The sequence below is a fragment of the Berghia stephanieae genome, chromosome 2 (genome assembly GCF_034508935.2).
Source record: "Berghia stephanieae isolate SIO BIC M18660-M18661 chromosome 2, UCSD_Bste_1.3, whole genome shotgun sequence".
Classification (NCBI taxonomy): domain Eukaryota; kingdom Metazoa; phylum Mollusca; class Gastropoda; order Nudibranchia; family Aeolidiidae; genus Berghia; species Berghia stephanieae.
In genome coordinates, this window is record NC_088361.1 from 65,422,513 (window position 1) to 65,434,711 (window position 12,199).

The 12,199-nt window shown below is 36.1% G+C and overlaps 1 protein-coding gene across 3 annotated transcripts in view; it reads right to left on the bottom strand.

Moving 5' to 3' along the window:
- The window catches only part of LOC144965357 (uncharacterized), a 168,835-nt gene that overhangs the window by 60,217 nt on the left and 96,419 nt on the right, over positions 1-12,199 (bottom strand). The window contains exons 1-2 of one of the 3 annotated variants that reach the window (XM_078900609.1): positions 5,169-5,251; positions 2,428-2,745 (exon numbers count right to left, since the gene is read on the bottom strand). The exons of 1 other annotated variant lie outside the window; for it this stretch is intronic. In XM_078900609.1, coding sequence (XP_078756735.1) covers positions 2,428-2,469 — 42 coding nt within the window. In that variant the 5' untranslated portion in view covers positions 2,470-2,745; positions 5,169-5,251. Of the gene's footprint in view, positions 1-2,427; positions 2,746-5,168; positions 5,252-9,335; positions 9,644-12,199 lie in introns of those variants that run through there. One more of the 3 variants, XM_078900611.1, reaches the window with a different exon arrangement.

Below are 12,199 nucleotides of genomic sequence, written 5' to 3' on the forward strand. Positions count from 1 at the left end.
TTGGGGATGAGGAGAAACACGAAAGCAGACAAACAACCCCCCTCACACACACACACACACGCGCGCGCGCACGCACACAGACACACACACACACACACACACACACACACACACACACACACAACATTAACAACTTTCGGGAAATTGAGTCTTCGAGTTTAAACTCGAATAAATTAATTACGAAAATCACTAGATCAATTAAACACTCAATTGATCAACTTATAATAAATAAACAAATATAAATAAATAAATAAATAAATAAATAGATAAATGTACTAATAAATATTAGACAATAGAAGTGAGTAAAATCCAAAAAGGATATTCTATTAACGCGCAAAGGCACGTGTGATCTTTTTTTAAAAAAATTGTATGGATCCTGACGTCCACCTGCTCGAATGCTTCACTTCTAAATGATAAAGGGTGGCACGGGTCGTCCTCTGTGTGTTTTAGCTATCGGGTATAATAACCTGTGTGACCCTTTGGGGAGGTCATGGAATAACTAACGGTATCCCCATCCATTGGAAATCGTCACAAAGAACGCGCGCGTTCAACAAGTTGCAGTCGATTGAAAACTGGCGGTCGGGTGGGTGGGTGAGGGTGTGTGTGTGTGTGTGTGTGTGTGTGTGAGAGAGAGAGAGAGAGAGAGAGAGAGAGAGAGAGAGAGAGAGAGAGAGAGAGAGAGAGAGAGATATGGGTTAAACCTTAAGTCATCTATCTAGGTTGGACGTTTAGAGCTTAAATTATCTTCAAAGTATATACATAAATTAAATAATAACAATGATGACCACGATGATGATGATAATACTTATAATAATAATGATTGACCCTATCGCACTGAACCATTTTATAAGTAATATCAAGAGCCGACATTTCATATAATTTACTTACATAACTTATTTATATTTATTTTATTAATCTATCTAATTATCTTTTAAACATATTATATCGATCACATTACTTTTCTCCATAACACTCTATCTCACAACACGTCTCATCTAATAGGTTAAAAACGTGAAATGATAACAAATCATTGCTCCTTCTCGGCCCACTGTTATTTCGTTAAACTGAGATGTACCAGACCACCTTTTGACATGCAGCAGCGGGCAAGAAGCTCTCAAGACACACCTGCTCGTTTCTAATTATTTCACAAGACACCCACGTATGCCTCTATCTTCTTACCTTGACCAAACAGTTCTTTTTGTTTACTTCCATCTTCCTTTTCTCTTTTAATTTCTTCACTTTCTACGTCCAACCCCCCCCCCCCCCCCCCCCCCCCCACACACACACACACACTTTATAATTCATTGACGGCATGACGAAAATTCTTGAACTATGGAAAAAGTCTGAACCTCCCCCCCCCCCCCCCCCCAATACACACACACACACATTGTTTTTCTTCTCTCCCTTCCCCCTTCTTTTTATCTTCTTCATACCCCCCTCCCCTCCTCCTCCACAAACACACACTTCCTTTCCTTTCTTCGGCTATTAAAAACCCCAGAGAGAAGCTTTTCAGTGTTTTTAGTGTCTTTCTATTCTGAGCGCCCGTAGTCTTTATTTTCCCTTATATTATTTTAACAGCTGCTCTTTATCTTATACAAAATGATATTTCATGTCAAAAAGATAGTGTTTTGGGTGAAGGATCACTCAGAAAATAAAATTTCAATCCAACATTACAATACATTGGAGAGGAGACTGAGAAAGAGAGAAAGAGGGACAGAGAGAAGATGCGGTTTGGAGAATACGTATAATGAAATAGAGTGGACATATTCTGAGTAGAGTAAGTGATCAATTAATTGAGCAGGATTCTTTTTTCAAGATATTTTGTTACATACTCGCATGGCACATTTGTTTTGTTTGTCAGAGCTTGATTTAGCTGTTGAAATTCTCCATGGTGGTTATAATAAGTTACAGTTGCTTTTTACTCACACGATTAATATCGAATGAGAGCGAGAGAGAGAGGGGGGGGGGAGGAGGGAGGGAGGGAGGGAGAGAGAGAGAGAGAGAGAGAGAGAGAGAGAGAGAGAGAGAGAGAGAGAGGGGGGAGGTTGATTATCAAAAGAAGAGAGCGCGATATCAGAACAACAAAGATAAGTGATAATGTTTTTTTCCATTTTCATACCATGTCATGAGTTAAAGGCACTAAATTAATCAAATATTTTAAATACGTTAAAATGCACTAAATTGCGAATCTGAGCAAGCCGGGTTAAAAGGCTAATAAGGAGTAAATCCTTGAAGTACCTATGACAAAAACAAGTAATTAGAATACAATTAAAAACACCCACCAATCAATGATTTATATGAGACAATATTCATCATTAATGTGTTAAAAATAAACCTTAAATTCTTTCACTCTCGAATTTATATTATTTACTCTTGAAGTAAAAGTAAGCAGTAACAAAGTAAGACTTTCTTATTCGTAATACTTACAGAACACTGGCAAGGTTTTTTGATGTGGATGAAATACTCCATCTTGATTAAATCCACGGATATCAAATTGTAACTTCCGTAGTTTAGTCTTGTTAATTCTTCACAGTTGTTTGAAAAGTATTCAGAACGTGCAGAGACGAGCGTGTCTCATGATAGAAGGGAGGAAGATCATTCCAGGTTCAAGGTCATATTACATCCTTCGAGAAAGACATCTTGCCCGAGCACATCATGGTTTATCTTTCAATCAAGATATTTATTATCACTCATTGCGATGACAAAATCATTCATAACTTTTAAAGGTCGGCATCACCGTGTACTCTTTGTAAAATATTATAAATCTTCAATTAAAAAAATGTATAATAATAATAACGTAGAGGGTTAAAGTCTGAAGCAAGATTTTTAATGGCGAGATTGAATTTCTTTCAAATAATTTTTTCCCAAATTTTTATTTGTTTACAGTCACAAATATGCCCAGACATTTCACAAAAGAAGCAGTGAGGTAATGAGGCACACTTCATTTCAATGATGCTTGGATCGCATCATTCTTGCTGCTATCTTTGAAAAATAAACCGGCCAAGATATGATGTCATTTTAAAATGAAATCGGATCTCGTCTCGTGTTTATGACTTTGGCGAGTTGGAAATCAATTTGCTTTAATGATTAATGTGAACTTAACAATTTTCATGTCAAAATGAGAATAAAATGTGCTTTGTAACTGTACGTTTGTCAGTGGACCGACCAGAGCATTTCATATAGTATGTCATATGGAAAAAAAATTCCAGTGGTTCCAATGGGATTCAAACACGGCATTTGGTGAAAAGGCAAATGGTTTTTAACGCTATGCCATCTTTGATAAACGCTCTCTATCCATACATGTTTCTTGATAATGTCTCAGCTACATAATTTTAGTTTTTCTACTTTCGGGTTACGATTTTTCAACTTTTTAACTACGTACCAAACATAAACCATCCCATCTAAGCAAAAACATATTTAAGTATCGAGGGGGAAAAAACAAAATACGAAAGAGAATCAAGTAACGATTTTCCACGTACAGTATGAACAATTAGTAGATAATCATGTCATAAAAGGATAATAATGCCTGCATTGTAACTAGATGAAATAAGGGTGTTTCATTCAAGCTACACATACATATATAATAATACACAAGAAAGAGAGATGTATATAGGCAGATATATAGATAGAGAAATAGATAGATAGATAGATAGATAGATAGATAGATAGATAGATAGATAGATAGATAGATAGATAGATAGATAGATAGAGAGAAAGAGAGAGAGAGAGAGAGAGAGAGAGAGAGAGAGAGAGAGAGAGAGAGAGAGAGAAGGACGACTCATCTTAAAGTAAAAATATATCTGAACTGAATGAGAATGTTGTAAATTTCCCAATAAAAGTCTACTTCACGGTTCCAGAAATTTATGGAATACATTGTAATCCTCGAAACTAAACAAATATGCACGCGAGATAAGAACAAAACAATACATCTCTTTCACGGACTTCTATGAAAATTATCTGCTTACAAGCACTCTGATGCAAGTCAATGCTAGAGAGAGAGAGAGAGAGAGAGAGAGAGAGAGAGAGAGAGAGAGAGAGAGAGAGAGAGAGGGGGGGGGGGGGTTAGATGATGGAGAGGCCGTCGAAAAGTAGAGGGTTCTATCGTAGAACCCAATATGTAGTCAGACCGGCCAAAATCGATCGGTATTTTTGGAGGTCTTGTCTTTGCCTCAAGCTAGGCAGAGGAATTCTCGACACACGCTCGAAGAATCAAGTAAATAGGAACAAGGGAATGAGATTGGGGCTTGGGAAAGATAACGAGGGGGTAAAGAGAGAATGAGGGTAGAAACAGCGGAGAAAACAAAAAATGAAGAGAAATATAGCAAGAGGGGGAGAGGGATATATATATATATATATATATATATATATATATATATATATATATATATATATATATAAGAGAGAGAGAGAGAGAGAGAGAGAGAGAGAGAGAGAGTGGAAAGCGACACACGCAGAAGAAAGAGGGGAAGAGAGGGAGAGAGAGTGAGAGAGAGAAAGAGAGAGAGAGAGGGAGGGAGAGAGAGAGAGAGAGAGGGAGAGAGAGAGGGAGAGAGAGTGAGAGAGAGAGTGCAAGAGAGAAAGAGAGAGAGGGAGGGAGAGAGAGATAGAGAGAGAGAGAGAAAGAGAGAGAGTGAGTGAGAGAGAGAGAGAGAGAGAGAGAGAGAGAGAGAGAGAGAGAGAGAGAGAGAGAGAGAGAGAGATTTAAACCACCACAGAACATCCTAAAATTTAATAGTGCACAAAAGTGTTTTATACTGAGTATTAACTGCACTTCGAAGATATTGCAAGTGAAAGTTGAAACGATTTGTCCCAAACAAAAGAATTTTCTTCCGAATGTGTCAAGTTTATTTACCAAACAGCTTCTTTACCAAATACATGAATTTTTGTAGAATGATACTACGATAACACATTAGCAGAATGTTAAGAATTCCTAACGGTACAACAGCAACACAAATCAGATGCAGTGCCACACTTTAAACGGATTGCAAACAGTCCCTAATCTTGATGATGTTTTCACTGGGCCTTTAGCTCTGCAGTTAACATCGGCTCGTAAATTGGGTAAATTTACAACCACGACAGTACCAAACACCGCCAACGATTTAATGATTAATATCCAATTCATTTCATAGAAAATCCTCAAGAAATAACACGATGTATTTGCAACTCACAATTCTTAATTTTTAAAATCGTCGAGAAAACAGGAAAGTTACTCGCGCAACTCCGCTGCATTTGATTTCTGTGTATCAGGAAAACAGTAAAAACTCGAGAAAGGGGTGACACATGATTTCCCTCGCATCGGTCCACCCGTCACTGTGCACGCACACGCACGTGTCTGTGTGAACATTAATAAATCTATCGGCCACCCTCACACACACGAAGTCATTAACACACTCGTCATGAACATGAATGAGACACACGGGAGGGAGCGCACGACGACCCGGCAATACGAAACACACAGCTCGTGTCTTATAGTCATCTGATGGAATAACCAGAAGGATTTGAAATAAATTATAAAAATGTAATAAAATAAAATGCTCTTAAGGCACGTTCTTTAGGAATATTTTTCAATTTTCCCAGGACAGCTTTTCATTTTTTAAAGAGGTATTTTATGAAGACGATAAATTCGGGTTGGGAGGAGGATGGAGAAGATGTAAATTGTTTTGACAAAGAATGGCCAGAGAGCCTCTGGTATGACGTTGAAGTGAGCACAATCCGCTGTCCCCTTTCTTGCCGGTCAATTTCGTTATAATAATATTATTGTCATGTCATCACAAGGTCATCACTTTCTTCTACATGAACTTCTCAGATGCATAAACAGATAGATAAGACAGATATATATATATATATATATATATATATATATATATATATATATATATATATATAGAGAGAGAGAGAGAGAGAGAGAGAGAGAGATAGATAGATAGATAGATAGATAGATAGATAGGTAGATAGATAGATAGATAGATAGATAGATAGATAGATAGATAGATAGATAGAAGGATGGATGGATGGATAATTAGATAATAGATAATAATAATAATAATAATAATAGAGAGAGAGAGAGAGAGAGAGAGAGAGAGAGAGAGAGAGAGAGAGAGAGAGAGAGAGTGGTTGTGGTGGTGATGGTGATGGTGTGATGGTGATGATGATGATGATGATGATGATGATGATGATGATGATGATGATGATGATGGCGGTGGTTGTGGTGATGATGGAAATGATAACGTTGATGGCAATGGTGGTTGAGCTCTTCAGGGCCTCGTTTTGTTACGAAAAACAAAAGCTAAAAGTGATCGGGTCAGTGACAAGCTGGGAGACAAGGATTGCCAAGTTCTGGCCTCGACGTTTCGTGGGTGGGGGCAATTAAGACAAATAACCCCACTTGGACTCGGGGTGTGAATGAGTACCTAGATAAAGAATGGCGGATATCCTCAGAACTAATAGTTTAAAAAGGACACATGACAGGCGACTTGTATTGTTACATGGAAATTTAGTTATTTGGTGAAAGTGTATTGAGCATGATCAGTTCGTGGAAATGCGCTTTATTAAATTTTAATGTTCATACTGTTTTTGTTTTTTTAAATCTATTAATAATGATGTTTAGCGACGGCGGCGATGTTGGTCATGGAGGTGATACTGACGATGACGATAGGAGTGGCGTTTATAACCTTATTGGGTGGTTGTGATTTTCATACGGATGAGAACGATACAAGAATAGAAAACAACAATGCTGTCTTAACGAATGGCTGCACACGGTGTTCATGACACACACAACTCGTAACAAACAATGTATTGGATCACATCGCAGGGGACTGATCATTAATCTATTCACGGCGCCAACACGATAAATCAATTTAACAGGATATCGGAGGTTTGTATTTTATCTAATTGCGCTGCATCCAAAATAATAATATTAATAATAATAATAATAATAATAATAATAATAATAATAATAATAATAATGATGATGATGATGATGATGATGATGATGATGATGATGATGATGATAATAATGATGATGATGATGATGATGATGATGATGATGATGATGATGATGATGATGATGATGATGATAATAATAATAATAATCGTAGTAGTAGTAGTAGTAGTAGTAGTAGTAGTAGTAGTAGTAGTAGTAGTAGTAGTAGTAGTAGTAGTGGTAGAAGTGGTTGTAGTAGTGGTAGTAGTAGTAGTATTAGTAGTAGTAGTAGTAGTAGTAGTAGTAGTAGTAGTAGTAGTAGTAGTAGTAGTAGTCCCTGACCGACAGCAACACGCAACATATAGAACGAGTCATGGCGCCTGTTAGGCGATATTACAATTTTTCCGACAGAGACAACCCTGTTAACGGCCAGGTAGTCAGAGAGAATGTGATTCCAAGGACTGGACTATGCGTCGAGCGAGGTTCGAACCCAGGACATTCCGATCCGAAAGCGAGTGTCATACCACAAGACCACATAGGCCGCACTAGGGAGAGGGGACTTGCTCAAGGCCACACATCACAGACTGGTCTTATAAGACATATAAACGTTCTTTTGATCTTAGTGACTTGTGATTTTTGTTATTAGAATTGGACTGTGTGAAAATGTTATATTATTTTACCACGTATTTTACCACGCGTGTTATTAACACTGTTAACCATACTCGATTGAGGGTATGGGGCAGCGTGGCTCAGCAGTATGGTCTTTGCTCGAATTTTGCTTGTAAAGCGTCTTGAGCACGTTTAGTGGATATTATGCTACATAAATGCCCACGTTAAATTAAGTTATCCAAGGTCAGCTTCATCTTATTTCAAAATTAACTCATGGCATGCCCTTAATGTCAGATTATCGAATCAACGCTCCTGTAAGACAATCAAGAAAGAAATTGACAATTATGTCAATAATATTATGTGTAGAATCGTCACCTTTTAATAGAAAAACGATCATCTTCAAACTTAAACCACCGAATTTGAGAATAGCTGAGGGGCTTGAAGCATATGGACCACTTTACAAAAGTGACTGAGAAGTATTTGCACTCTAAAAATCATTTAAAAAAAAAAAGCACCTCGCTCATTTTATTAATTGAGCAGGTTTAAGCGATGTGGCCCCCTTTAACCCCCGAACCCTCGTTGGAAATTCGACAACCAGAATCGTTTCTACTTGCTATTATTACCAGTTCGTAACTAGTGTTACTAATCATGAGAATTGCAACATTACATTTTTTTTTTTTTGTTTTTGTTTTTTTTTTGTTTACGGTGGAACTGGCCTAAGCATGAGTTAATTGCTTAATTAGAAGTAGACTGGTGGTACCATGGTACTCATGGTGGTTTTGAAATCATGAATGTATGGTGGTAGTAACACGTACTTGGGCCGTGTGTGTAGGTGTTAGTGTGTGTGTGTGTGTTTGTATGTGTGGGTTAGTGTGTATGTTTGTGTTCGGTCTTGTTAATAATTACGACTGAATGCAGCAGGCAAACGTGATTTACTACAACCATTATTGCTAATTGTTCTCTTCTCTCCTATCAAGAGTGTGTGAATGAGTACGTGTGTGATTGAGAGATAGACAGATATGTGGACACACAGACATACACACATTAAGAAATATAGACAAACAGACAGAAAGACAGAAATAAAGACAAATAGAAAGCTAAAAATATGGATGGATGGATGGATGGATAGATAGATAGAAAGATAGAGGGGGAGTTGCAGAGTGAATGCATGAGAGGAAAACAAATTATATGGAGGTAGAGGTAGAGACACATTCGTAATATTTTTTGTTGCAAGCTATATGGAGATGACTATAAAAGAGAGAGAGAGAGAGAGAGAGAGAGAGAGAGAGAGAGAGAGAGAGAGAGAGAGAGAGAGAGAGAGAGAGAATGCATGAGTCCTTGTGTGTGTGTGTGTGCGCGCGCGCGTGTGTGTGTGTTTGTGGGCGCACGCTTGCGAATGTGTTATATATAATATACATACATACATGAATATAGACAGAGAGAGAGAGAGAGAGAGAGAGAGAGAGAGAGAGAGAGAGAGAGAGAGAGAGAGAGAGAGAGAGAGAGAGATGAAACCAATCTAGGAGGCTCGGGGGAAAATCATCAGCCAGCATGCTCAAAGGACTATATTTATTTCCTTATGGGGGCATTTCCATTTTATTGATAACAAGTTGCCCGTTGAGCGCCTTTTACACAACAATTCTTAAACATTTTCACTGCTGCTGCTATAGCAGAGATTCCTTCAGTGCTGAACTGATTGAGGAAAATGTGTGAATTTCGTAACCTTAATTCTCGGTATTGCAAGAACGAGACCAAAGAATTTGTTTAAAAATATTACAATTCATGACAAAATATTGATAATTACCTGTGGGGAGGATTAGAACCATTTGACAGCAGAAGAAATAATTTATCCAAGAAAAGGCTGTAAAACACTATTTCCAGAGAATTTTGAATGTACAAATATCCAAATTGTGTTATTTTGTTTGTTTTTATTATCGGAGTCTCATAACAAACGCTCAAGCAACGTGGTAATCCAGTTCATAACTCACAAACGACGAAAGTTGAAATAGTAAATATGGTTTTAAAACACAAATAGGTGAGGATAAATGCCTTATAAGCCTTCTGTTGATTTATGTTAACATTCAAGAATATTATCATATTGCTTATTCAAGTCTATAGAAAAATTCAAATTATTAGACAACACCACCACCAACAGCAACAACAATAATAATAATAAAAATAATAATAATAATAATAATAATAATAATAATAATAATAATAATAATAATAATAATAATAATAATAATAATAATAATAATAATAATTTTCTGACTGAAGAACAAAAAACTTGGAATCATCTATCAATATCTCTGAATAATAACTCATGGCGAATAGGAACCAAAGAGACACCAGTGTAATTTCCTGGTTTATCAATTTGTCTGGACAGCAATGAGAACACTTTTAATCTGATTATCAAATACTGAACATAGCTATACTGCCGTACTCTATTAAAAAAAAACCCATATTTGAAAATTTGGCCAGAAAACTCGTCCATCAAATATCGATCGATTTAAATGACCCTCATTTTGGAAAAAAAACTCTCAAATCTGGGGCCTCGCAAAGTCCCAGATTTGAGAGTTTTTGCCAAAATCAGGGTCATTTTAATCGATCGATATTTGAAGGACGAGTTTTCTGGCTAAAAATTTTTAATATGGGTTTTTTCCCCCAGAGTACAGCATGTATGATTTGGTAATTATGATTCATTTCATTTTGGTTGCTTTCAATACAATTTGTAGAATGATGAGGTAAAAATAATAATCCTTGTCTGAAAAGTCATTAAAAATAAAATACGTAGTATATATAATACGACAATAGAACAAGTGCACATGGTCAACAAAAATAAACATCCGTAACACACAGGTAAGTAAATATCCGTTACCGTTTCTTAACGTGACACTCCGCTCATGGCATTGAGAAGCCAGCAGACTGCATTTGAAAATTTGATAAATTCGATGGTGGGAAAGGCAAACACGATAAAATTAGTCTCTGTGATCAAGATATTCGTTATACAGCGGACTCCACTTATAACAAACATGGTTGAAAAAACATGGAAATATACCGGACGCACGTCTGTGGCCTATATCCCCCCCCCCCCCCCCCCCCCCCCCCCCCCCCCTCCATTACTCCTCTTGGAATCAACTACGGACATAAAGCTGACATCTCTTATCTTATCTTATTTAAGGCCTAATATTATAGGATTTATCCTTTAAATACATTATATATTATGGTCATGGTGTTAAATCTATTGGTACAATGTATTTAGGTAAAATACTCACACCATACGCGAACCGGATATAATGTAACAACACACAAAACTATGTGTAGCATTGAAGGTTTATAGTCTGATGATATAATTGAGTGAGAACTAATCACCAAAATGGCTGTCTAAAAATAACGACAAAGAACTGAGTAACGTCAATGTCGAAACTTCTATACAAACACATAATAATATATAAACAATTATATACCGCATTTCACGCTATGGGCTTTAAGAATAAAAAATCACTACTTAAATTATATATAGATCTATAGATAGAACGAAGTTGACGTCAATCGGGTATTTGTTATTATTTTTTGCCATCCACATTTATGAGTAATTCTCACTAAACTACTGTATAAAACAGACTATAAACGTTCAAGTTACACATGGTTTTGTGTGTTGGTCCGTTATACTTCCGGATGGCAATATTGTTAGCTTCTTAGCCAAGCGCATTCTATCATACTACACACACACACACACACACACACACACACACACACACACACAAATAAATGTATGCACATTACACGGCATGGGCTTCGTCGAAAAAAAAAATCAATGATCGAATGCATTGTCCAACAGGTGGAGAGAATCAAGCCATTTAAATGATTTATACAAATGAATATATATAGGCTACACATTTATTAACACATGTCTTAGAATATCCTTCACCAATTTTTAAAATAAAATTCACCACCGAATTTATTGCTCAATAACTGTAGAAGTCAAATCATTTAAATAAAAAGACTTTATGTCGGATTGAATGCTAGAAGAAATTAACATGATGTAATCAAATTACATTACATCATCAACTCGTTAATCAGTAGTAATTAATCATCAAATCAGTCCGAAATTTAATCTGACGAGTTCTTTGATCCAATCAAATTGAAAATTGAAACCAAATTATTGTTCTGTCAAATGTCAATCTCTGAATCGATCTGAACCTTAGATCTGCCTTATCATTTCATAAACTACAATTATTGACAATTGGTAAAAGTGTGTAGGCATTGTTAAGTAAATAGATTCAGATTTTTAAAAACCCAGATATAATAGTTTAATGAATAGACCAACAAGTGATCAGAACAAATAAGTGTAAATATACATAAACGAATAAATAAATATATAATTAAATAAATAATAAATAAATAAATAAATAAATAAATAAATAAATAAATAAATAAATAAATAAATAAATAAATAAATAAATAAAAAGCAACTGTATTAATTCAAAGCACTGGGAGAGATTATGAGACCTGCCTAATATGACCAAAAACTCGTAGAATTACGACAATTTGGCTCCAATTTCCCAAGTTCATCTGCACAGCTAATCATTAAAACTTAATGAAAATTGAAGTCGATACCATACTAGACTAGATCTACATGAATTTTAAGGATTTTGAAGTGTTATC